The sequence below is a fragment of the Lepisma saccharinum genome, chromosome 14 (genome assembly GCF_977018435.1).
Source record: "Lepisma saccharinum chromosome 14, izLepSacc3.1, whole genome shotgun sequence".
Lineage (NCBI taxonomy): Eukaryota > Metazoa > Arthropoda > Insecta > Zygentoma > Lepismatidae > Lepisma > Lepisma saccharinum.
The window spans coordinates 27,413,611-27,441,604 of record NC_139242.1 but is presented as its reverse complement, the minus strand read 5'-3'; the positions used below and the strand labels follow the sequence as shown (position 1 = coordinate 27,441,604).

At 37.2% G+C, this 27,994-nt stretch overlaps 1 protein-coding gene across 1 annotated transcript in view; it reads left to right on the top strand.

Annotated features, from left to right (window-relative positions):
* The first annotated feature begins 4,026 nt into the window (after window positions 1-4,026).
* The window catches only part of Nmt (N-myristoyl transferase), a 41,068-nt gene continuing 17,100 nt past the window's right edge, over window positions 4,027-27,994 (top strand). The window contains exons 1-5 of the mRNA XM_083135295.1: window positions 4,027-4,308; window positions 6,714-6,822; window positions 10,875-10,989; window positions 22,231-22,355; window positions 23,818-23,909. Coding sequence (XP_082991421.1) covers window positions 4,211-4,308; window positions 6,714-6,822; window positions 10,875-10,989; window positions 22,231-22,355; window positions 23,818-23,909 — 539 coding nt within the window. The 5' untranslated portion in view covers window positions 4,027-4,210. The remainder of the gene's footprint in view (window positions 4,309-6,713; window positions 6,823-10,874; window positions 10,990-22,230; window positions 22,356-23,817; window positions 23,910-27,994) is intronic.

Genomic DNA, 27,994 nt, shown 5'->3' with positions numbered 1-27,994 from the left:
ATATTCCGACGAGATATTCTTATATTCTCGATAAATTCTTCTATTTATTCTTTCCACAGCAAATTCTTATTTCTTCTATTCTTTTTTGCTACAGGAAAAAGTCTTATTTCTCTCATTTATCGCAAATATTTCTCTTTACCATATCTCTTCTCAATAATATAGACAAATCATTATGCTGCATTCCTTGTAGAGAATTGAACCTAAGCTATAGAGGTTTTTTAGTAGCGTCTAATCTGACAATAGCGCCTCCTCCTAAAACAACAACCAAGGGAAATAACCAGGATCGCTAATAACAAGCGCTGCCGATGGCCCAGTGCGACTAAAAGGGAGCGCAACCGTAAAGTGCTTCGGGGCGTCTAATTTGACAACACCGGGGACAAACAACCAAAACATGGCGACGGTCTCCTCGCCAGAGAAATCAAAAGACATAGATTTCTGAATTCGTTCGTTTACTTAATAACTTTCCTAAACGTCTTATATGCGGCCATATTCTTAATTATTTTAATTTGCTATATACAACATTCTATTTATTTCTTTTATAGTATTTGAACTCTTCTTTTATATATTTCTCAATTTACTATAATATATATAATCCCTCTTCTCCGCTCTAAGTTTTTTATAATTTCCTTTGCTCCTCTTTATATAGCGTGCTGCCATCTCTCGTCGATTCCGAGAAACCATTCTTCCTTGCAACCTTCATTGTGTCATCGAAACTGGCACGTGGCACCGATCGAACTGTGCAACCATATGCTACACAGCTGACACCCTATTTCCTTGTAAAAGAATCTCCACTTTCCCCTTTCGCCCGACCCTGTGGCCGAGTGGTTAGCACATCGCGCTGCGACGCCAAGGGTCCCGAGTTCGAATCCCGGTCGGGCTTGGTTGTTTGTGAATGTCCATTCATCGATGTCATCATTTCATCACTCATCCCCATCTTCGCAAATTAGCCAAGAGGCACAAAACGCGAAGTAAAATAAACTAAATCAAATCAAATCAAATCAAACTTTGCCCTTTCATATTAACGTCCATAGCATCCTAAGCGTAACCGGATGTTTGAGGGGGACCAGACGAGTGCGCATGCTCCGCAGTAGCTCCGCCTTTAACACCGTCTATAGGAACCCTAATTGAACCACAAGTTGAACCCCCTCTTACGTGAGCTATATATAGCCTACGCCCATGAGTATGTGCCTTGTATTTTTTACACTTGAAGGACAAAATGTGATGCAACCACTTCACATTTATTTCACTACATTGACATGAATGAAAGAATGTGATTAGAATGTATGGCTGAACGCACACAAACACTTCATTGAAATAATCGTGTCCATCAGAGACAAAGAAATGGAACAAGATGCGAGAATAGATTAGAAAAGAAAGAGGAGAAAAACCAAATACACACACGCGCGCGCGGTAGTGTGTGTAGTGTATATGCCAGTTAAGAGAAGCATTTGGAGAATGGAGTGAGAGAAAGAGAAAGTTAAAGGGAGAAAGAAATACATAAGAAAGAAAAGATGAAAAGGAAAGGGAAAAGAAGTGGAGGGAAATCGGGAGTGTAAGGAAGGGATACATATACATATTATATGGCCTTACATTTATACCTGCCCACCCTAATCTATCGATATGCAGCTTCTGCCCAACCGATCGAAAATTTCTGGCGCCGCCCCTGACTCAAAGTGAGTTGGAATTTAGTTTCTGCTGTGATATAAAAGCCTAACTTTGATATATTAATTCTTGCAAACAATTGATGAAGAGGGAAAGAGAAAGTAGTTGTAGTAAATTTGTCTCCTGGCGGTGGTCAGTCGGTAAGCTCCAACCAGGTGCCAGGAATTTCAATTATAACACCATTAAGCCTTGTTTCCATGATATGAAAAACTCAATATGCTGACCAAGGCAGAAAATTTATTTTATTTTTAAACATTTGTACTGGGTACAGAGTCTGAAGAAAACCTTGCTAGAAGGTTGAAACGTTACGTTTAGTTTATGTTTTAAAATAAAATAATTTTCTGCCTTGGTCAGCATATTGAGTTTTTCTTTTCAGGAATTTCAAGGTTTATTGTATGTTTCATCTTTCGTTTGGTAGACCTGAATTCCAAAGAGATATACACACCTCGGAAGAGGGGTGGATTTCCCAGAAGCGGGATGATGAGCTCTAGGAGGAGAATTCCTTCCTATTGCTGACAGTTTGCCATTGTCAGTTGTGTGCTGTGAAGTGTCTCTTGTTTCTGTAGTTTGTTCCTCAGTGACCTTATAACTTCCCCCTCTGTAAGCAGCATCCGATAGTTTCTTCTTTGTTATAATATCGGATTAAGCTGAAAAGGGACGTACTGCAATATTTCAGCGTTTTCATGAACGAATTCAACAATACTGGTAGTTATGAACGAAACTGAAGAAGACGAGAGCTAGCAATTGCGCATATGAATGGAAAACAATCCAATTGTTTCCACGTGATTTCATTCAACTCAGTTCCTGATAATTTAAAAATGAAAGTGAAAATATTTCCAGTTAGAATTAACTTGTTTACGATTATTAAGAATTTCTGGACATTTTGAAAAAAGTAATACAACATTCTGGTAAGTGCTATTCGTTTAAGATTTAAATGAGAACCCATTTTCTTGAAATGACAGACACGACAGAATTTGTTATTGATACAACAGTGAATTAAAACACTCAAGTGGCAAACTAACGAATCAGGAAGACCCTAACATTCTTGCTTGCTTTTTTATGTAATCCTCTCAGAGAGAACTGAAGAATATACGGTTTAAAATGCCATTTTCACCTTCATTGATAACGCACAATTATAGGCTACTACATTATAATTTTTATCATTTTCTGGTTGATAAACACTTGAAATTATACAACAAATTTATTTCTCTCTGACACGCACTTTATGCGAAACAGACCTCCCTTCTTAGAATATATTCTACGTGAGTGATATTTCTTTTGATTTGATTTTTGATTTGATTTGATTTAGTTTATTTTACTTCGCGTTTTGTGCCTCTTGGCTAATTTGCGAAGATGGGGATGAGTGATGAAATGATGAAATTGATGAATGGACATTCACAAACAACCAAGCCCGACCGGGATTGGAACCCGGGACCCTTGGCGTCGCAGCGCGATGTGCTAACCACTCGGCCACAGGGTCGGGCTTGAGTGATATTTCTCTCTCTCTTTCTATACAGTTTGTAGACCCCCACTAGACATTCCTTAAGAACAACAATGATTATAAATACAAATGTTTGAGTGCAGTAGCTTAGGTCAACCTCCGTGGCGGAGTGGTTAGCACAACGCACTATATGTTAGGGGTCCCGGATTCTAGTTCGTTTCGGACATGGATGTTTGTATTTGTTCCAATGAGAATACAGAAAACAGAAAATTGACATACGTAAAAATCGAAAAGATGTTGGTGGGGAGAATCGAGATTTTTTTCCACATGTTGAATCGGCTCCAGCGCCCACCTAGCGTCGTATAAAGTGGGTATCTGGGGGAAATTCTGGAGGGGGCGGTTAAAGTAAAGGATGCCAGGGACTTGGTGCTAATCACATCAGCCCACCTTCTGCCATGATGAAATAAGTGTAGGGCTCTAACTCCACAACCCCTATACGCCATCTTGGCGTCGCGCAAAGCACAGGAGAACATTTTATTTTGTAACAAATATACGAATACTTATATTATGTACCAGTAACGTAAGTGAAAGACAAAATATGTTATTACAATTAATGATCGATTTGTGTAATTTGGTTGCAATAAAATTTTCAGCAGAAAATAACTGTAAAAGTAACGCACAGTTACTTTTGAAGTACATGTAACTGTAACCATGCTGTAACTGAGTTACTTTTTAAAACGAGTAACTGTAACTGTTACTTTTCTTAAGCAAGTAACTGTAACTAGTTACCTTTTTAAAAGTAACTTTCCGAACACTGATCCAGTGATGTCAGGCCAATCAGAGGACGTTCCTACTTCAGTGACGTAGGACATAAATATCAGCAGTGTTTGAAGGCGAATCTCTCAAGAACCAAAACAAATGTCTCCAACTTTATCCATAAGATGAATGCATTTCATAATGTCAATTTCCAGAACTGATTTTGTCTTCGCGTTTCCAATTTTTTAGACTGGAAGAGATTGTTCGAAAGAGGGGAATTGTATACGTAAGAAAGGATAATGGTGATCGGTAGACGTTACAACACTGTTTGAAGCTTTCGGACGAAAGAAGATGGAAGGTGGTGGTGATGGCAATGCTTCTAATGCAAACGAAAACGAGGCAAATCCCCCTAAACAGAATTCAGTGGAGAAAGAACCAACATCTAAGAGGTACGATAAAGAAAATCGACAATTAAAGTATATTAAGGTGTTGATTTGTCAAGAATATATTGTTTACCGCATAGCAGAAGGGACGGTGTCTTCCTGTGCTTATACGACAATGTTGGTTATCATCGTGTAGTTTCATATTGTAACATCTCACATATTGTGCATGCAATTGTATTTCAGTGTTTTTTCTGTGTAGTTGATCATTGACGATGAATACACGTAATTATCTCTACCTTGAACCAGTGACGAAGCACATCGAAGACAGTTTTTATTCATATTTTTGTGATTTTTGTCCGGTTAGCATGGGTAATGTAGTCGTATTATAGGTAGTGGAATAAAATTAATGTTTTGCTTGTGGCCCCATTTGTAAGCAATATTGTGGGAAGTTTTGCTCGTGGCCTCATTTAGGTAAGAGTGTATATTAGGTCATATATCGTTGGAAAGCTTATTGTATAAGGAATTTAAAAAAGTCAGTCCTGATGCGAGGAAAAACAACTTATAGGATAAAATCGAGGAAAACCGTTGTTAACCGGATATGCGGAATTGAACGTACGGAGGGAATTTTTCGGTGAATAGTGTGCTAATTGAACCTAACCTAACAGGTCTAACCTAACCTCGTAGGCATACCTCGTCCCCGTGAATGGTTCGTGGGGCTACTCGTGCATGGCCCGAAAGTAATTGCCAAGCACTTCCTGTTCCAGAAGCCATCCAACCAGACGTACGCCATTCTGATAATACACACACACACAACGCCGCAAACAAGCAAAGCACACACATTCACAACGCGGACGCAAACATGAGCCTGCAGTGTTGTTAACCCCCATCGCTTACCACCGAAAGGAAAAAAAGGACAGCAAGTAGATTCTAGCCCTCATTTATAAACAGCATTGTGGGAATAGTCACAAAATGCAAACTATCGACACATTATTATTCATGATTTATCATGTACATAACATATACTTCAATACAGTGGAACCACAGGCAAGAGAGCCTGCGCAGACCATAGTACTCCTGCTGGAGGAGAAGGTGTTGTAAGTGATTTTGTTAAAGTCCTGGGACCTCCTGCTGCACACACGCATTTAGTAAAATAATGTTTACTTAATAGGTGATAAGTAATTATTTAATTGTAGCACAAAAATTAAAAAGAATGGCACTGTTTGGCTAGGTGTCCTTCAGTTGCAGCTTATATCTTCATCACCACCCACATATGTCCTGTTTGCAATATTTTTAGGCTAAGATTTTACAATACCGGACCCATCCGTAATTTCTATCCTACTTGTTATACTCATGAAATACGTAGTCCCGATGAAGTATCTGAGGTTAACTTGTGGGGGTGATGTGTTGAAATTGTTAATTGATGTGTAGAAGTTGTAAAATAAGCTTTTCAATTACCGCGATCGTGCTCTGTACACAAGCATGGAAACCATGTTTGTTCAACTTAGCGTTCACTTGTTTAGTAATCAGCATGGTGTGAGGAAGATGGTGACTTTGAAGGTAGGAAATAAAGTTATTTCTTTTATAAGTTTTTTTTAGTAACTTTTAGATGGGTACATATTAATAATAATGGGCATTCGTTCATATTTCCCATAGTCAATAATTTAGGGTACTTGATCACAACTGTGTAGTTAAAATTTGTTGTTCAAGTGCTATGAAACTGACATTTTTTTATGGTGCCCCACAAACCATTCATGCGTAGCCCCAAAAACCATTCATGCATAGTCCCGCAAACCATTCACAGTAAGGTTAGATTAGATTAGGCAAACATAATTAAAATTTCGTTCTAAAATGTAAAATATTGAAATAACCATTGTTTTTGTGGAGAAATCCAGGGTTTCTGTTCCGATCGCGGACCACTCAATTTTGCTTATTTTGCAATTTCTACACGTGACCCCCAAATTGTAACTTCAAATTCGTGATTAGGAGGCCTCAATTAGTGAGTATGCGAAATATTACAAAAATCGAGGAGGGGTCTGGTATTGTAAATTCACTCCATTTTTTTACTTTTCTGATGTTGATAACGACTGTGGTGTCTGCGGGTTGAAATGTTGACATCTAACTATAATTTCCCACTCTATGCAACAGGTATGTTCTGAAATATTCCAAACTAAATTTATCACAAAGGAAGAAAAAATCAATTAGTCTAGGAGTGGCTACTTTGCTCGACTATGTGTGCATTTTGTGCATTTGCCTGCTTTTTCAGAAAGGCTTATCAGAACTAGACCTGCAGTTCTGAAGCACTATGCAATGTGTCTTCACCAGGAATTGAACCTGGGTTCTACTGATTATAAGGCAACAGTGTTTCTGCTATGCTGGAAAGGAGGCACTGTGCTGTCAGCTGTACTTTATATTATATATATTTATTTCTTATATTAATTTCATGATCAATATTAAATTTAATTCTTTTGCAGTTCTAAGAAGAGGTGTAGAAAAAGAAAAGGAGGCAATGCTGCTGAGAGGGGATTGGAAAATTCTCTTGATGATGGAGAACTTCAAGCTGGACGCAACATCTCCATACAGGTATGCCAGCTTAAGAATGAAAAGAATTCCGGGAATTATACGTGAATTTTTCTCCTTAGACATGAAAAATTGCAACTTTTATTAATTCAACTGAATTCATACCTTTACAAATGTACTGAGGCAATTTTTTAACAGTTTAGCTTTAATGTTGATCGAGGAAGAAAAAAAGAAAGCTGCGTGGAAAATAATACAGAATTCTCTCAATCCTTTTACTTTGTCAGTGTTCTTTGCAGAACAATCTATCTGACAGAGGGAACATTATTGCAAAATAAGATATCTTGAATTTGATTAGATAAATTTGAGTTTGAAATTCTTATGCAATTAACAATTTTTCGTAATTAGTATATTCCGTAAAATTTGTGACTTGTGTTTGATTGATTGGTTGATTTGGTATTTTAAGTCCACTTTATGCACAGTAAGGCTAATCGGGACTGGACCTACAGCTTAAAGTGGGATCCGAACCACTATGTGCCTCCACCAGATATCGAACCCGGGACCCCTTGATTACAAAGCGACGACGCTACCACTGCACCATCAGGAGGCCCTTACTTGTGTTTGGAAATGTATTCCCAGTCTGAGTTTGTGAAATGGCAAATTTAAACTCTGCATCTTAAATTGAATAGTTATAAAAGGTGTTTCATAAAGTGCGCAGTTTTTGAAAATGCAATAACTCAGCCAAAATTACATGAAAGTTGACATTTTTTTTTTTATTATTTTTCACATTCACTACGATTTAATAATTTTAAAGTGAAAAGTGTTCGGCATATGCCCGTATGCGATTTAAGAGTGGAAAATGATGTCTGGCATATGTCCACCTCCGTTTCGTAAGCAGGCAGTAACTCGATCTATGAAGTTCACCATGACACTTGTGCAGACGTCTCTGTCGATTGAACCAATTACCCGTTGGATTCCCTCTTCAATTGGGGGATTGTTTGAGATTTTGGTCAGGAGGTGTGATTGGCCCCTTTTTTTTGAAGATGGGAACGAAAATTCAGTTACGGTAAACGGTCCTCGTTATCGGAACATGATCAGAAATTTTCTGTGGCCTGCTCTGGAAGAACTGGATACCGTAAGTATGTGGTTTCAGCAGGACGGGGCTACCTGTCACACATCCTATGAAACAATAACCTTACTGCAAGAAAAGTTTCCTGGCCGCGTGATCTCACTTCGTGGTGACCAGGAGTGGCCTCCGAGGTCTTGTGACCTCACCCCATGTGATTTATTTTTATGGGGTTATGTGAAGTCACAAGTGTACATGAACAAACCTCAAAACAATCCCTGAATTGAAGAGGGAAATCCAACGGGTAATTGGTTCAATCGACAGAGACGTCTGCACAAGAGTCATGGTGAACTTCACAGATCGAGTTACTGCCTGCTTACGAAACGGAGGTGGACATATGCCAGACATCATTTTTCACTCTTAAATCGCATACGGGCATATGCCGGACACTTTTCACTTTTAAATTATTAAATCGTAGTGAATGTGTCAAATAAAATAAAAAACAAAATGTCAACTTTCATGCAATTTTGGCTGAGTTATTGCATTTTCAAAAACTGCGCACTTTATGAAACACCCTTTATATATATAATAAAAGGAAGGAAGGGCTAAATACAAAGTGAAAGAGGAGAGAGGAAACACTCACCGGAGCAGAAAAACTTCAAATTTTCATGATGGTATGTCACATCTTCAGGAGTAGAGAGACGTTGTAGAACTTGGTGACAAGAACAAAGAGTAAGCATGACCTGCAGTGAGTGGGGGGAGGAAGGTGGTGGTGAGGGTGAGGATAGGGGATGAGGGGTGTTACTGGGTGGCCTTGTTCAGGCCTGGGGGTGTGGTTGCTTTCATGGTCGATATGTAGGCCCTCTCCCATCTTCTACGTATTGAGGTGTTGGTGGATTGGGGCAAGGAGTGGACGATCGTTACCTGGAAGCAGTCATTAAAAGGAATATTGTGGTGATTGGTGTGAATGGCAACAGCAAAGCCCAGGTTTTGGGTAGAGGAGCGGTGGTTGTTGATGCAGCGGTTCAATGCTGTGGATGTTTCCCCCAGGTAGAAGCTCCCACGGATGTTGCAGGTGAGGATATAAATTAGGTTAGAGCTGTAGCAGGGTCCTTTGGGGTAGAGGGTGAATTTGCCAGTGGCAGTGTGGATCTGGAGGGTGCGGGGAAGTGACAAATATGGGGCAGGTTTTGCACCTTGGGCGGTTGCATTTGTGGGTGGGTGCGAGTTGATTGTGAGTTGGTGGATTGTGGTGGACCAGGATGTTTTGGAGATTAGGAGGGCGTTTGAAGACAACTCTGGGCTTGTCGGGGAAGATATTTCTGGTGTCAGGATCACTGTGCAGGATGGGAAGGAGGGAACGTGGAGTGTGTCTGATTTTGTTGAGGTGGGGGTGATATTGGGTGACAAGTGCAGGGGGATTGGTGGCAGGTTTCTTGGTGGGAGTGTATGAAGCAACTCGGGATATTTGTTTAGTAACTGGGGTGGAAGGATATCCACGGTTGGTCAAGGCTTGGTGTAAGCAGAGGTTATAGTTCTGTCGGGAGGTGTTGACCTCTGAGGGCCATGGGGGAATGGGATGGCTTTCTTGCTGTGGAATGGATGGGAGCTGGAGAAGTGTAGGTTTGATGTGGATGGAGGTTTCCAAATGGCCTTCCTTCATGTGCACATCCACATCCAGGAAGGTGATTTGGTTGGTGGAGTGGGTCCAGGTGAAATTGATGGAGCTGAAGTGGTTAAGTTTGTCTAGGAAGGTGGTCAGGGAAGGTTCTCCCATGTGTCCAAAGCATGAAGATGACATCGATGAAACGGAGCCAAAGGAGAGGTTTGAGGGATTGGGTCTCCAGGAACTCTTTTTCAAGTTTGCCCATGAACAGGTTGGCATAGGATGGGGCCATTCTGGTACCCATGGTTGTGCCCCGGATTTGGAGATAGTGCTTGTCCTCGAAGGTGAAGTTGTAGTGCTTGTCCTCGAAGGTGGAGTTGTTACACGTGAGGACAAGGTGAGCTAGATGGGTCAGGAAATTAGTGCTGGGGTTGTGGAGTTTTTATCTGTTGTTGAGGAAGGATTCTATGAAGCAGAGACCATGAGAGTGAGGTATGTTGGTGGAGAGAGAAGTAACATCGATGGTGGCAGGTAATGGTGGGAGAGTGTTGATTTTCTGAAGGTAGGAGGGCAGAGCTTTAACAAGAGGCTGGAGGTGGGAGTCGACAAAGGCTGAGATTCTTTCAGAAGGTGAATTGTAACTGGACCCGATGGGTCTACCAGGGTTGCCAGGTTTATGGATTTTGGGTAGCAGGTAAAAAGTGGGGGTGCATGAGTTGTCTGGGATGAGATGAATATGGTGGAGGCTGTCAGACCCTCAGGGGGGCCTCGGGTGTGGATAAAGTCCTGGATTCAGTTGAGGTGTGTGGCTGAAAGGTCGACCATGGTGGTTTTTGTAGGTGGAGGAGTCGGCCAGCTGGCGTGTGGCTTCTGCCAGGTAATCTTGAGAGTTCAAGATCACCATGGTGGACCCTTTGTCAGCTGGGAGGATTTTGATGTGGTGGTTCTGGCGGAGATCTTGAGAGGGATTAAGGTTAGGTTTGTTGTGGAGGTTGTCAAGAAATGAGCTGTCAGTGATGGTGGTGATTATGGCAGTGATGTATCTTTCCAGGGGATAGTTGGTATATAATTATATATATATATATATATAATTTTAATTGAATTAAATTAGAATTTTTGGATACATTGGAATCACATAAACCTTTATATTGTTAATATATTTATTGGGGGGGGGGGCTGGTGAGAGGCGGTAATACGTAAGGTTGAAATAGAGAAAACCTTACTTGTGTTCATACTATATTTGTGTTACCTGCAGCAAGAAGGTAAATTGAACATAACATGTTTTTTTACAGTGTGATTTTTATTTTGTGTGCATCCATATTGATTGAAAGCTTCATCATTGAGTCTGATGAACATAAACACACCACTGACAGTATGAGATTATTTTGTAATTACTTTTCCATTGCTAAATTAAATCACTGATCAGATTTTTTCAATGTATTTTAGGATCTTAGGAAAGCAATGGAAGTGCTTTCATTTCAACAGAAGCCTGCAAAGACAACAGAAGAAGCTTTGCAGAAGCAGTATCAATTTTGGAGCACGCAGCCAGTACCAAAAATGGGTTAGTACTCTTATTGATGGAATTCTGTATCAATTGTTGGCAAATGTACAAAATTAAAATCAATAGAAGCTGTGTTATAAGTAGACCTCAGATTTTAGGTTTTTAACCTATTTTTTTTTCCTTTGCAACAAAATATAAAATAACAAGTTATGTCAGCGTTTCATTAAAAAACTCAACAACTGACGAAGTTTTATAGTGCCTAAAATAACCTATTTTGCTTGTTAGAACCTATTTTGGAGCAAATTTACAATACCGGACCGCTCCCCGATTTTCGTGATATTTCGCATACTCACTAATTGAGGCCTCCTAATCACGAATTCAAAGTTAAAATTTGGCAGTCAAGTCTAAAAATTGCAAAATAAGCAAAATTGAGTGATCTGCGATCGGCACGATTGCTCATTATTTACCTGAAAATTTTGTAAATAATGAGCAATCGTGCCGATTGCACACCATTCAATTTAGCTTATTTTGCAATTTCTTCACCTGATCGCCAAATTTAAACTTCAAATTTGTGATTGGGAGGCCTCAATTAGTGAGTATGCGAACTTCGAAGCACCCGTACCGATCGATGTATGTCGAAGTCGGTTTTTCATGGCTTTACCCCAAGAAATGTCATCAAAATTGCTGTCAAAATTTCCCGCCGATTCCGGGCTCTGCCCCTGGGGTATTAAACCTGCTGCCTGCAACCGCTATAGCGGCAATGCCTCTGCTTCGCTCCGCTCCGGCTACCTGCCTGTCTCTATAGATACGTTGGTAAGGAATTTAAATATTAAAAAATGTAAGTTTCATAGCACGTAGAACTCCAAAAATTACTTTCCGCGCTCCAGAATTTCTTTTTTCACACTTTTCTAACCTAACCTTACTGAGAATGTTCAGTGCAGCTATCCATCAATGGTTTTTCGGTAATTGCAGCAACTAACCTATAAAAAATCTTATTTTCGTAGCACTTTAACCACAAACATTACTCACTGAAGACTCCATTTTTGTATCCTGCAATTTTACGATCCATGCACTGTTGCCAAACTTACCTCTAATCAAATGAGTTTGCATTCCACATCCTCTTCTACATCGTGATTGTCACTTTCACTTTAGTTTAGTCCTCGATGCAACCTGCTCCACACTCCATCTAACGATCTGTGCAACATTCACAACTTTTTTACTGAGTAAGTCATAGCGAACGTCAAATGTTTTATATCAACAAAAATGGTTTCCATACTTGTACATGGAGAATGATTGTGAGAATTGAAGAACTTCTTTTACAACTTCTACATGTTAATGATCAATTTCTGCACTTGACCGCAACATCTTAACCTTAGAAGAACCACTGCGACTAAGTATTTCGTGAGTATAATTAGTATTATGGAAATTACAGAAGGGTCCGGTACTGTAAATTCTAGCCCCTATTTTAGGTTTAACTGCCTAAATTAAACTTTTTTTAGGTTTTACAGGATTTTTATATCTCACAGTGGTATTTAATGTATTTAGTGACTAAACAATTCAATGGCTGGCATGTTTGAAACATGTGTTCTGTCGATTTCACTTCCTCCAAGTCTGTGATGATTTTCAGAGCTCTAAACAAAACAAAAGGTAAGAATTTACAATACCAGACCCCTTCCCAGATTTTTGTAATATTTCGCATACTCACTAATTGAGGCCTCCTAATCACGAATTGGAAGTTAAAATTTGGGGGTCACGTGTAGAAATTGCAAAATTGAGTGAGGAAATTTTGCCGTTACAGTGCTATGAAACTAACATTTTTTATCGGTCTGTGATCGCAATTGGCCCACAAACTATTCACGCATAGTCCCATGAATCATTCTTTATAAGGTTAGGTTAGGCAAACAGTTAAAATTTGGGGTGGTAGAACCATGCACGGGTAGCCCCACAAACCATTCACGGATAGCCCCAAACCATTCACGGTAAGATTAGGTTAGGGAAAAATAGTTAAAATTTTGGGTCGTAGTAAAATCAGGAATATATAAATTTCATTCTAAAATGTAAAATATTGCAATAACCATTGTTTTCGTGGAGAAATCCAGGGTTTCTGTTCCGATTGCAGACCACTCAATTTTGCTTATTTTGCAATTTCTACACGTGACCCCCAAATTTTAGCTTCAAATTCGTGATTAGGAGGCCTCATTTAGTGACAGGGTGGCGACAGACCTGGAAAACCTGGGAAACCGGGAAAAGTCAGGGAATTTGAGGTGTCAAAAATAGTCATGGAAATGTCAGGGAATTTCGCCTTCATTGACTTTTTTTTATTTAGTTTAAAGATATCATTATGGAACTCTGCACAGGAACAGAAAATTGTTATAACTCGGGCACTATGGGAGCAATCTACTTCGGATAAGTTTTTTTTTGCAGCTAAAACATCAGCGCATGCAACCGTATACAATTCAGAACGCCTGACCGAGGAAGGGGGTTTGGGGGAGCCCGACCCCCGAATTTCAATGAAAAAAACAAAAATCTGAAGTTTGCCCCCTCTTCTCCCACTATTTTGGGGAGAAGGCGTGAACTTTAGTATTCTTTTCAAAGAATGGACATTTATCAAGAGAATGAAACATGTTTCATGTTCTTGGGTGCCATACAAGTTGAATAATAAGCCAAAATGTGATTTTTTTTTTTTTACGAAAAATATGTAATTTAGATTTTTGGAGGAAAATTATTATAACTCTGGCACTATGGGAGCAATCTACTTCGGATTAGTTTTGTTTTGCAGCTAAAACATCATAGCATGCAACCGTGTACAATTCAGAACGCCGGACCGAGGAAGGGGGTTTGGGGGGTGTGACCCCCGAATTTCAATAGAAAAAAACAAAAAATCTGCAGTTTGCCCCCTCTTCTCCCACTATTTTGGGAAGAAGGCGCGAACTTTACTATTCTTTTCAAAGAATGGACATTTCTCGAGAGAATGAAACATGTTTCACGTTCTTGGGTGCCATACAAGTAGAATAATAAGTCAAAATGTGTTTTTTTATTTTTACGAAAAATATGTAACTTGCATTTTTGGAGGAAAATTGTCACTATGGGAGCAATCTACTTCAGATAAGTTTTGTTTTTCAGATAAAATATCATAGCATGCAACCATGTACAATTCAGAACACCTGACCGAGGAAGGGGGTTTGGGGGCACGACCCCCGAATTTCAATAAAAAAATAAATAAAGTTTGTCCCCTCTTCTCCCACTATTTTGGGGAGAAGGCGCGAAATTTAGTATTCTTTTCAAAGAATGGACATTTATCAAGAGAATGAAACATGTTTCATGTTCTTGGGTGCCATACAAGTTGAATAATAAGCCAAAATGTGATTTTTTTTTTTACGAAAAATATGTAATTTGCATTTTTGGAGGAAAATTATTATAACTCTGGCACTATGGGAGCAATCTACTTCGGATAAGTTTTGTTTTGCAGCTAAAACATCATAGCTTGTAACCGTGTACAATTCAGAAAGCCGGACCGAGGAAGGAGGTTTGGGGGGCGCGACCCCCGAATTTCAATAGAAAAAACAAAAATCTAGAGAGTGCCCCCTCTTCTCCCACTATTTTGGGAAGAAGGCACGAACTTTAGTATTCTTTTCAAAGAATGGACATTTCTGAAGAGAATGAAACATGTTTCGTGTTCTTGGGTGCCATACAAGTAGAATAATAAGTCAAAATGTGATTTTTTATTTTTACGAAAAATATGTAACTTGCATTTTTGGAGGAAAATTGTTATAACTCTGGCACTATGGGAGCAATCTACTTCAGATAAGTTTTGTTTTTCAGATAAAACATCATAGCATGCAACCGTGTACAATTCAGAACGCCGGACCGAGGAATGGGGGCTGGGGTCACGATCCCCGAATTTCAATGGAAAAAACAAAAATTTGGAGTTTGCCCCTACTTCTTCTGCTATTTTGGGGAGTTGGCGCGAAATTTAGTATTCTTTTCAAAGAATGGACTTTTCTCGAAAGCACGTAACGTGTTTCATGTTCTTAGGTGCCATACAAGTAGAATAATAAGCCAAAATGTGATTATTTTTTTACGGAAAATATGTAATTTGAATTTTTGGAGGAAAATTGTTATAACTCTGGCACTATTTATTTATTTATTTATTTCACCTATAACAGAGCTTTCGCTCCAATTACAATAGGCTTACATATATATATATTTTAAACAATTAAAAAATTATAATTTCAACAATACAAAAACAATAGAAGAAAAAGGGGAGCAAAACTACAATAATCGTTTCATAAAGAACACCAGCACAAGTATTCTAGAGAACATATATCCAAAAATGATATTCACTGAGGTAGAACAAGGTACATATCTATATACAGACTGAGACATTTATAACTATACACATGTAAATACTCATATATAAATAAATATACACACATACAGGCAAATTGTATTTACAAACATACCCATATACACAGAAAACATCTATAATTATTTATTATTTATTCATGATATTCTTCGAAGGACGGACAGGAATTGCATGAATGGCATAGCGAAATCCAAGTCTCCACCGTTTCTGACTATTTCATTATGTTTAATACATAGTCTTAGAATGGGGGAATTCTGGTGTTCTGTTGAGTTGGATTTACTGTAATAAAAAGGCTGCCTGAACCGCAACATGTCCTTCTTAGCATTAAATTTTAATGTTTGGAGGAGACTTGGACTGTCAACCAGCCCGTTGACTAACTTATATAAAAATAATTGATGTGATACTACTCTCCTTTCGTACAGAGCTGTAACATTGAATTCTCTGAGTAGTTGTTTATATGATACCTGATCCTCAAAAGATGATCTTTTGTGTTTTTTATAATATAAGTAACGAACAAATTTCTTCTGAATTATTTCTATCTTTTTGCTATTACATTGAGTGTAAGGTGACCAGACTACACTTGCATATTCTATGGGAGCAATCTATTTCGGATAAGTTTTGTTTTGCAGCTAAATCATCATAGCATGCAACCGTGTATAACTCAGAATGCTGAACCGAGGAAGGGGTGTTTGGGGGCACGACCACCAAATTTCCATGAAAAAAAACAAGAATCTCGAGTTTGCCCCTCTTCTGCCGCTATTTTGGGGAGAAGGCGCAAACCTTAGCATTCTCTTCAAAGAATTGACGTTTACAAAGAGATTGAAACATATTTCATGTTCCTGGGTGCCATACATGTTGAATAATGAGCCAAAATGTGAAACTCTGTTCGGAAATGTGGCATGGATATGTTGCGGAGGGGGTGGGGGAGGTTGGTCATCAATATGAATTCCCCAGGCTTGCTCCAGACTTGTGTCAGAGTTTCCACCCAAACAAAAGTGTATGCAGGTCCAAAAAGCCAATTCATTTCGTAATCAGCACCATGAAACCATATGGTATCATCGGGCGAGTACGACCTTACACTGATGATACCATATGGTATCATCGTCGGGGGAGTAAATGTTAAGCCTCTAAATATTACGTGGAAAATGCATTGAATTATCATTTTTTTTCTTGTCCGTATGGGAGTAGTAAGGGGACTTGTCAACAGATGGAGGGGATAAGAGCGGGTGGCCCCGTCCGATGGTTGTCGGACGTCGTAGTAAGGCATTTTGTTGGGCAAACTTAAGGAACATGGAAACAAATAGGTTCCATTGATACATACGATTTTTGTCGAATATCGCTACCCGACAAGTATCTCACTACAACATGCGACAGAAATTGCATGGACTGCAACATCCAACAAAAATCGCATGCATAAACAAGAAAAGCTTTAGACTCAAATATGCTGCTGGAATTTTATTACTCTTCTGGCTCACTTCAGCTTATTTAATGTAGCAGTGCTTACGAAGGTTTTCTTTCATTATCCTGACGTATTACTGGTTTTGCACAAGTTAACATACGTTTTCAAGGACATTGCACTATTCTTAGATATCAAGAAGAATCCAACCAAACGGGATATATATTGAATACTATCACGAAAAAGTGAAACATAAATCTGCATTGGTGAACGTTATAAAAATTTGCAAGTGCATGCTCCCAACCTCAAATTTACTGCAACACTGTAAATTCCTGTCTGTTTAAACTCATGAGAGATGGTCATTAATCTCTCACTGAGTAAGGTTAATGTCCAATATTATGAAATAAAATACTAATAATAGATACGTAAATATTTGAATATCATATTTACTCGAATCATTCAATCATAAAAGCATATCACTTTCTTCAAGAATTGACTTTTCTCTGCCAGCCCTGCTAAATTTTCACTTTCCATCTACTGATTTATACGAGGGGTGGCCAGAAAGTAATTTCTAATTAGTAGGGACATTGATTTTTCGCAAACGCGAAAACTGTGAAAAATGGTAATTGCTGCGAAGTTATGTTTAGGAATGTCCAGTGATGATGTCTGGACACATTTTTAGCCCGTTCGAAATAATGTGAATTTGGCATAAAATGCGAATTATTGGCATTTTTAACTATTTTTTTTAAAAGAAATGTCCTAAAACAACGAAAAATTCCATGAAATCCAACATTCTTGTCTTTTGTAGCCCATGTTTGTGTACATAGAATATGCAAGGTTTCCAACATTTTACTCAAGAGTAAACTATAGAGTTATACGTACATGGAATAATTCCGACAGCCACATTAAATCATGTATTTCCCACGATTTTTTCAACTTAACAAGTGAAAAAAAGATAATGCCAATTTTTGGTGCCATAATATATTGGTAGAGGCACATATTTTTGGTAAATAAAAAAGCAAAATTTCGGTATAAAAACTGAGTCAATTTCGGGTTCAAAAGCGGTAAATAAAATAAAATATCGGTGTTATAGCGGTGAATAATCACATAAAAAAGGGTATATAAAATGACATTTTGGTTTTAAAATTGTGAATATAATCCTAAATTTGATTTAAAAACTACACTTATTCCACAGAATTAACATTTCACTTCTAATAGCCCATTTATGTAGTTATCCGAGTATTAAGTTTATTTCTGTGTAAAGGAGTCAATTTTTGTTTCTCCAATATTAACAGCAGAATTAATCAATTTTCTGGGAATTGCATAACTCTCAGGATAATTCAGACCTTAGAAGGTGTCGCGTTGGTGAATAAACCCTAAATTTCGTGTTTAGGAGTTAATTTCGCTTTTTGCCGTTCATTTCGCATTATTTCGTGACAAAACATGGTCACAAAATGCATCTCACACCTTTCAAAAACATAAAAAATTAACACTACAATGTGTTTTTTCAAATTTCGTTTTTTCGTCAAAAACGAAATATGCATGCCCCTATATATCGGTATCTGTCACGTGAGATTGATTGATTTTAATTTTTTGGGTGTGTCGCCACTTACGGTCATTATGCACCCTTCAGTATATACGGGGAAAATTCCATTATCTAAAATCCTTACCTTAAAATTAAAAAAGGGGTATGGAAAAGAACTTTCCCGAAATAACTTTCAAGATATCAAACTCTCACGAAGAGGCGTAAGCCATTTGACTTACTTTGAAACAGTAGTTTAAAAACACCATGAAGGTATAATTTCAGATATTTGCTAGAAAATGCACTAAAATGAAAATGTGAATTTTGGGGAAAATAACACCGTGTAGTAAAAAATAAAAAATAAGAAAATACACCAATTTTTTATAAAAATAACAAAATATCAAGGTCCCTACCGATTAGACATAAATAAAACAAGAATATCAGTTGTACTTTATTACATTAGTAACAGTGAGTCCTACCCTAATTTTCGGCATAATCACCACCGTTGTTCTGGAATTTGTCGTAGCATGGCACTAAAATTTGTATGCCCATGTTATATGTGTCTGACAGAAAAGACTGGAACTATCTCTACCGCAGTGTAGCTGTCAAATCCTTGCCCTGCCAGAAACCTCTTCAGGTAAACAAAGAGATGAAAGTCGGTACATTCAAGGCCAGGGCTGTACAGGGACTGGTCCAAGATCTCTCACCTGAAGTGATGCAAAAGGCCCATGTGTACTCAGCTGTAAGGGGTTGTGCACATTTGATTGGCCTTCCGTGAATTGTCTGCACCATCATCTGACCTTACTATCACTCACGACGTCCGGTCTGCACACCTGACACGATTGCTGGTGGCTCTGTGCCAAATTCTGAGCGTGCAATGTAGGCTACATCGCAGTCGGTGGGAGACTGTATGAAAGCTGCTATCTTTAACCTAGAACTGTCGTAAGACGGCTGCATTGCAACTGTACCAGATTACAGCTACATGCCACTTCTTCCTGCCTGCATGTGTGTGTGTAGCTCTCCGACCTTTGGAGGAGCTTTTTTCAGGATGCCCCTCGTATATGAACTTTCAGAAGCTGTTATTATTAGTGTTCCTGTTTTAATGTGTGGTTACCTAATCAGGTACCTATACAATGCAATTCTATAAATTCCTTGCATTAAATTTCTAATACCTACATACCCTTTTCGTCAACAATAATGGTATAACTACATATTGTCAGTTTCACAGTACTTCACTTGGATATATTGTACTGAAGCAGAAATCCCATTAATAACGTAAGGAAATATGACACTTTATTTTGTTCGATTCAATTGTTTCACTTATATGCAAGAGTTAAGTTGTTTGCTTTACAGAGAAGAGAGAAGTAGCTTTATGCATTGAAAAATGAGTCCGCACTCATGGTTCTTGCAAGCAGAGGGTTCGAAACCTCAGTGGAAATATCAACATATAATACGGAGAATGTATAGCTAAGGAGACTGATAAATTACAAATTGTATTTCTTGATCAATCACTCTTTCTTCACTCTTATCTCATTTAGTCGTAACTTTAAAAATAATAAAGTATTTTATTTTAAACTTACTGCATATGAAAAATTCCATAATCGTTCCATAGCTTGTGAATTGTAATAATTTTCCAAATTCACTATTTTGCAGTTTGAATGCAAATCATAGAAATTAAGTCATTTTCATAGAAGATAATATTGGTACTTAACAAAACCATATGCGGATCTGTGTGAGTTTATTATTTCTATTTGCAAAACGATCGATTTAGTTAACTTTGTAATTGTCAGCGAAAAATGTAAATTTTGTCCTGGAAAACCTGGAAAAGTCAGGGAATTTCATTTCTGCTTGTTTGTAGCCACCCTGAGTGAGTATGCAAAACATTACAAAAATCGGGGTATTGTAAATTTGCTCCAAACAAAATGCACACAGTGGCGGCGATTAGAGGGGTAGTTCCCTCCTACTTCTTGCCCCCGCACTATGGACTCTTAATGCTAAGCCTTGTCTACTAAGAGAAAGGAAACTGTCCTTGTCAGCCTCCCCCCTCTCTCTCTTAAAAAAGTTGCATTTTTTCACGTCTACAGAGAAAAACTTGGAATAGACAAAACATCTCCTTGTACCTTCTTTTCATGTTTTACCAAAAATCACGCATGATTCCCGGAATTCTAAGTGGGTAGCCACCCTGATATTGTTCAGCAAATTATACATACGTAATTCTTTTTTCAGATCAACAAGTAACAGTACAAACATAGTATTAAAAATAATTTGTGGATAATTTTATAATTGATATTTGGTTGTTATTTATACGTATTAAAATTTCTTACGGTTCTTGTGAAATTTTGTTTTTAACGATTGTTATATTCAGGAATTCTGAACCATTCTATGTTTGTTTAGAACCTACTTCACAATTTTTAGAACCTATTTTAGGATTTTTATAGCCTATTTTAGGAACCTAAAAGCACACTTTTTAGAACGTAAAAGTCCGAGGTCTAGTTATAAGGTTCTATCCACAGGTAACTTCAATTCCAGATCCCAAACATGCTGGTGAATATACCCTGCAGGGAATCAGTAAAATGAACCAATTTATGTATATTACTTTTGTTCATTGCAATTACCTCGACAATACAAAACCCCCTTTGATTAGCTTGTAACGCCTATATGATAATATCTTGACTTATCAATACCTAATTTTTCTCTCTTCCTTTTATTTACAAGATACGAGGGCAATTTGGAAAAAAAACGCTGTTTGGTTATCAGTGACGGACACTCGTAGATACAGAACTTTTATTATACACATAAGAAAAGTACAACATTGCATTACTTTTCAACATATTCACCATTCAAATTGAGGCACTTGTCATAACGTTTTACATTTGAAATTACTTCTGCAAAAAAATCTCCCACCTGGGAATGAAGCCACCCCCTGACAGCATTGTGAAGCTCATTGTCATTGTTGAAGCAGTGCGGCGCAAGCCACTGTTTCTTATGCCTGATGAGGTGGTATTTGCTTGGTGCCAAATCTGGGCTATAGGGAGGATGAGCAAAAACATCCCAACGGAACTGCTCCAAAAGTTCTTGAATGCATCCAGCGGTGTGTGGGCGAGCATTATCGTGAAGCAACACCACACCGGAAGTCAGCATGCCCAGATGCTTGTTCTGGATGGCTCCACTGAGTTGTCGTAAAGTTTCACAGTAGACTTCTGAATTGATGATCGATCCACTATCCATGAACTTCACTATCAGTACTCCTTTGGCATCCCAGAAGACTGTTGCCATAACCTTTCTGGCAGACAATTTTTGCCGAGTTTTTTGGGTTTCTTTGGTGAGTGCGTATGACCCCACTCCATTGATTGCTATTTGGTTTCAGAGTTCGCGTACAACACCCAGGTCTCATCGCCAGTCACAATTCTGTTAAGAAATTGTTCTCCTTCCTTGGCATAATGCGAGAGAAAGTCCAAAGGAGATCCCATTCAGTGTTTTTTGTGCTCCTCAGAAAGGAGTTTTGGAACCCAACAAGCACAGAACTTGTGGTATCCCAACTTTTCTGTCACCACCTCATATAAAACAGTCCGAAAAATTTGGGGAAAGTGAACAGAAAGTTCAGATATCGTAAACCGATGGACTTCACGGACAGTTTTGTCAATTTATTGCACGAGTTCATTGCTGACTACAGATGGACCCCACTTCTTGCCACATCATGCACGTCAGTTCTTCCATCTTAAACATGTGACACCATTCACGTACGACATCTTCACTCATCATGTTTGGTCCCTAAACATCACACAATTCACGATGAATCGCAGCTGCCGAAAGTTTTTTTGCACACAGAAATCGTATTACCTCACGCACTTCACATTTGGCGGGATTTTCTATGCCAGAGGACTGACGTCGTTATTCCCGGCTATTTCTCACACATGCACAAACGGAGGGTTTTTCCAAATTGCCCTCATATTTGCACAGTACCTGATTTAGACATTTTTATCTTTTAATTTGTGGATGTAACATTTATATTTACAGATGAGAAGATAGCTGTAAATGAAGCAATAGAACCTGATAAACAAATATCGGAAATACGTCAAGAACCATATTCTCTTCCTGATGGTTTTCATTGGGACACACTCAACTTAGATGATCCTTTAGTGGTACGTTGGGTATTTGCATTGTAATTGGTTTATCATCCTCTTCTTGAAATGCTGTGGATTTCAGTTATGTTCATGATCAAACTATTTGAACTACTGTCATTAGTGGGGATTTATATTTATGGTGTATCAAAGATCACCATTTCAGTACAAGAACTGAATCCATTTTGGGATATGAAAAGTGGTATTTAAAATGGCATTTCAATGTTAAAATGGTCAAATACGATTTAAAAACTAAACTTACTGGAAAAAAGAAAATAAATCCATTCTAATAGCACATTACTATTCTTCAACAGTATGCAATATGATGAAGTAAAATCATCAAGATTCTTTGGCTTTATGATATCAGGGCATATCTTTTATTAATTCCTGTTGACATGCATATTTGAGTCTGTGTCAATAGTTTAAATGAGGCTAATTAGTTATGTTGTACTTACTATACCAATATAGCACAGTTCTGTCACAAATTTATTTAGATTTATTAATTAGTTTGAAAATTGCTAAATTTATTTGTGCGTAAACAAATCCATTTTTTCATACCAAATTTTGGAGCAGAATTAATCAGTGTTCTGAGATTTTCAAAGTTGTACCATGTTGATTCCTAAAGTTGCTTATATAGATCAACATAAAGACATTGTGCATTCTGTGTGGGGTTGCTTATGCAAATTATCATAGCTGGTGGGATGCTGTATGAAAATTTTCTTTACCGAGGACGTAGCATTACCCCACATTTCCCCACTTTGAGCACTGAATGTATATGAAAATCAGCATTACATGCGCTGTCTTGGTGACTTTCGATCTGTCACCAAAGTTCCTGGTTTCAAGTCCCAACATGGGCCTGGAGGTTTGTGAATGTCCCTTCATCAATTTTATCTAATAATCACTCATCCCCCATTGTCGCAATCAGCCAAAAGTGGCAGAGAAGGGATGCTTGATAACAAAAATATAACAACATATAGTATTACATGCATTTTACTGTGCACAATGTTATAGAAATGTTGCTTTTAATAATTTCCGCATCCTTTAATCTTCGAATACTTCTTTGAGAAAGATATTTATGTAGTCTTTGATGAGCGTTTAGAAATAGGTGATGAACCATGTACAATGATTTCGGCTTTGTTATTTAAGCATTTGGTTTTATTAACCACAAGACAATATTTTACACAATCCGTGCTTTCACGTTACCAACATGTTACCCATCAACAAAACAGAATATATCCTGACAACGTGCAAGTTGTCTTCTTCTTGAGAGTGTAATATAAATCTATCAGTCTTATCTCTGTATCACTAATGTTTATCAATTGCATCATTGATAACAATGTTTTAATGTTTTTAATATTTTATGGCTACTGAAAGTTATTTAAAGAAGTGCTTTACTGTAAAGAAAGAACTTTTGAAATTATTATTGTAACTGATTTTGTTCGAATTAATGGATTACTAATGGATATATTTTTAAATTTTTCAGCTAAAAGAACTATATTTGCTCTTAAATGAAAATTATGTAGAAGATGATGATAGCATGTTCAGATTTGATTACCCTCCAGAATTTTTGAAATGGTAAGTTGGTCGATAATAGGGTAAAGTAATTGTATGCCAATTTTGTAAAATTAATTTATACATGGATTAGATAAGAAAATACTGTGTTTAAATCAAAGTTCCACAATTTTCGTCAGACACCAGCTTTATTTTTTAATATTTGAGGAACATTATTATAAGAAAACATGTGTAATGTTGACCTGTTGCTATATTGAACACAAGCCATGCTTCAACTCTTGGAAAATTAAACTACTAACAGCACCATTATTATTATTATTATTATTATTATTATTATTATTATTATTATTATTATTATTATTAAGTAAATTACTTAATCATAGAAGATAAATCTTAACTTTTCATAAACAATCAGTACATGATTTATGAGGCATTCAACACGAATTCAGGAGGCAATAAAAGTTCCTCATATATTTGACAGATTTCATTTCTTGCTCGAAGACTACAAGAACATAGGATGTAGCAGTTTGTTTTCCCAATACTTTTCATGTAAGGTGGCAATTAGTATTTTAACATGCCACATGATCGTTCATTTATGCCTTCCATGAAGTGAATAAATGGTGGGGAATTATAAGGTTTTTGCTAAGATGTTCTTTTTCTTGTACGCTCTGTTAGTTCAGGAACTAGAAAGTTCATATTTTCGTAATCATAGTGTATGAAATCTGGCAAATGTCATGTATTGCTTCTGTGATACCTTCCATCCATAACATTCCACGTCAATTCATCCAGGCCATGTCACCCACCACCCCCGATTTTGATGAAATTCGGTATACGTATAAAATTTTTAATGCTGATTACAAAAATGACATTTTTTTTTTTTAGAATGGTCAAGGGGTTCAGAAGTTTCACGCTTGTTAAAATCTCTGTGTACGCCACTTGCGGCTCCACTTTGAATGACACGCATTAGGTTATAAATGATGGTATCTTCCCTCAGGTTTTGCCGTAGGAACTTCAAGTTTCTTTTTTTTTGTTCAAAATAATGTAAGCTTTCATTTAAATAAGGTTTCAGATGATTGTATTAATAACCATGTATTTTTATGTATAGTTTCATGTATTTTTTTTAGAAGAATAAATGACTAACTTCAAGAGCGAATTTAGTGCAATGCCCCCCCCCCCTTCAATTTCCCCCCAATTTCATATGTACGTAGCTCAAAGTGTGTACTAATGCCTGATGGAAAAATTGGGATGAGCGGTTCAGACACAGGGTGATAAAAAAATTATTTGCATCAAATGACATTTAAAGTTAATCTTACTAAAAATGCTTATGTATTTAGCACAAAGCCTGAAGTACAATATGTTTTATGGTAATATTCAACATTTCTGTTCACTATGTGTGAAGGTAAGTATAGGCGTAACCTGGCGGGGTCACCTCCAAAATTTATAGATTAATTAAAATTTACCAGTTAAATATATATTGTGAACCTTCTGGCACTTGAGGAACAAACAAATAAAGAGTTATAATTGTGATTTTCTTTGTATTAGGCAAATAATCTTGGACACTATTTTTATGGGATGGAAAACTTTGTGATTCTTTCAACCCAAAGATAGTTCCCAAGTTACGCCCATAAAGATAGTACTAATAATAGTTACACTATTGTACTCTATGCATTGCCAAAGTTTCATGTACTATCAATTGTTCCCTTCACATATTAGAAGAATATGTTGACCATTTAGAACACACTAAAGTATTTGACTTATCACTAAGTACATATGTCCTTTCATTTGTGTTCTTAATGTCCACCGGACACAGAATATTTTGTGGCCAGTAGTAGGAAGTTGATGGACTAAGTGGATGCAAGAATTTCATTTCTGCATCTCCTATTTTTCACGTGCAAGAATTTCATTTCCTCATCTCCTATTTTTCACGTAGACTTTTGACTTTTGAGGCAATCCTACAAACAAGTTTGAGTCGCACACACAAGCTACTTCATAACTGTTTACAGTTGGAATTCAGAAAGCCACTTCTTCACAACAGTCAAACCATACAGTTATACAAAACATATTTCATCAGCACTTATTATTTTTGCATTGACTGTTAAACAACCAGTGTTTCGTCGAAGTAACTGGTTGCATGTAACAGTTACTTTTTATTTAGGAATTCTAACTGTAACTAGCGACTGGAATTGCTGGCCTGGAAAGGAAGCTATGCTTTGTTCCATGCTAACTTTAGAACATCCATGCTTTACTTCAATTCATTTCTAATTGTATGTGAAAACTTAAGTGTTTTTGGTGGACTTTGGAATGTGGTTCTCAAGCTAGTAAAAATACATTGTCAAAGGAGTGCACCTTGTTGATCTTTGAATGGAGGAGAAAGAAATAGGTGCAAGTGAAATCAATAACACCATATTCAAAATACCGTGGTTAGCATACTAATGATTTCTTAATTAAAATCGTTCAAGCAAAGCTGACTGTGTTCCATCATTTATTGGCAGTAGTAATGTAAATATATATGAAGGCATATTATGTACTAAAAACATAAATAAATCACTCAAGTCTTCATGATCATTGATTGTGTGTAATTTTTACACAAATCAATAATTAACTGTAAGTTACTTTCACAGTGATTGTAAAGTAACTCAATTACTTTCAAAGTAACTGTAACTGAGTTAGTTTTTAAATTAGTGACTGTAACTTGGTTACTTGTAAAAAGTAACTTACCGAACCTGTATCCTAAGTTCAAAATAGTGCATACTTAATTTTCCTGGTTCTGTTATTTGGTACTTTGGAATCGCTGAGAAATCGTACTGTGTGTTTTGTCATTTCACCTTACATGATTAATAAAAAAATTATGCCTTGAATACTATTTCTAAATGGTACATCATTGCCGCACTTGTTACTTGATACTGTAGAAGTCTATACAAGTGTTTTAACTGTTCCAACCAGCCCGTCACAACAGTTACTGTGGTATATGGCAAAATCTCGAATCAGCACAAATGTGTATTATTAATTCTAACTACATATTACGTATCCCCGTGAAGGGTAGCCAGAAAAAGAACTTCCATATTGAGATGAAATGCACAAAAAGAATATTCTTGAAGATAATTTGCTAAACTTGGAAATGCTAATAACGACGATTATAATTTTTTAAGAATTGAAGACAGTTGAAACTAACTTAGAATGCGAGAAAATGTAAAATGGAGGAAAATTTCTTAGCAATTTGCTATGTTGGGACCACCAAGATTGAAAATAAAATGCAGGACAACATAAAATCAAGGAACTTGAAATCTAGAGTTTCACTGCAATTATTATTTGTAAATTTTAATTGCTATGCTTACCTTCACACATAGTGAACAGAAATTTTGAATATTACCATAAAACATATTGTACTTCAGGCTTTGTGCTAAATACATAAGCATTTTTAATAAGATTAACTTTTAAAGTAATTTGATGCAAATGATTTTTTTATCACCCTGTCTCTGAACTGCCCACCCCAATTTTTCCATTAGGCATTAGTACACACTTTGAGCTATGTACATATAAAATTGGGGGGGAAATTGAAGGGGGCATTGCACGAAATTTGGTCTTGAAGTTAGTCATTTATTCTTCTAAAAAAATACATGAAACTGTACATAAAAATACATGGTTATTAATACAATCATCTGAAACCTTATTTAAATGAAAGCTTACATTATTTTGAACAAAAAAAGAAACTTGAAGTTTCTACAGCAAACCTGAGAGAAGATACCATCATTTATAACCTAATGCGTGTCATTCAAAGTGTAGCCGCAAGTGGTGTACATGGAGATTTTAAAAAGCACGTAACTTCTGAACCTCTTGACCAATCGAAGAAAAATTGTCATTTTTGTAATCAGCATTAAAAATTCTATAAGTATACCAAATTTCATCAAAATCGGGGATGGTGAGTGACATTTTCACAAAATTCTGGATGATTTGACATGGAATGACCCTTAAGATTATGGCTATATTGTTTGCAATTGATTGGTAAACTACAGACCTCCGTGGCACTGTAATTAGCATAGAGCACTGTGACACCAGGTCCCAGGGTCGAATCCCAGCCTGGGTATGGTCTTTTCCATGGGTTTCGTCATATCACCGCTCATCCTCATTGTTGCGATTAGCCTAAAGTA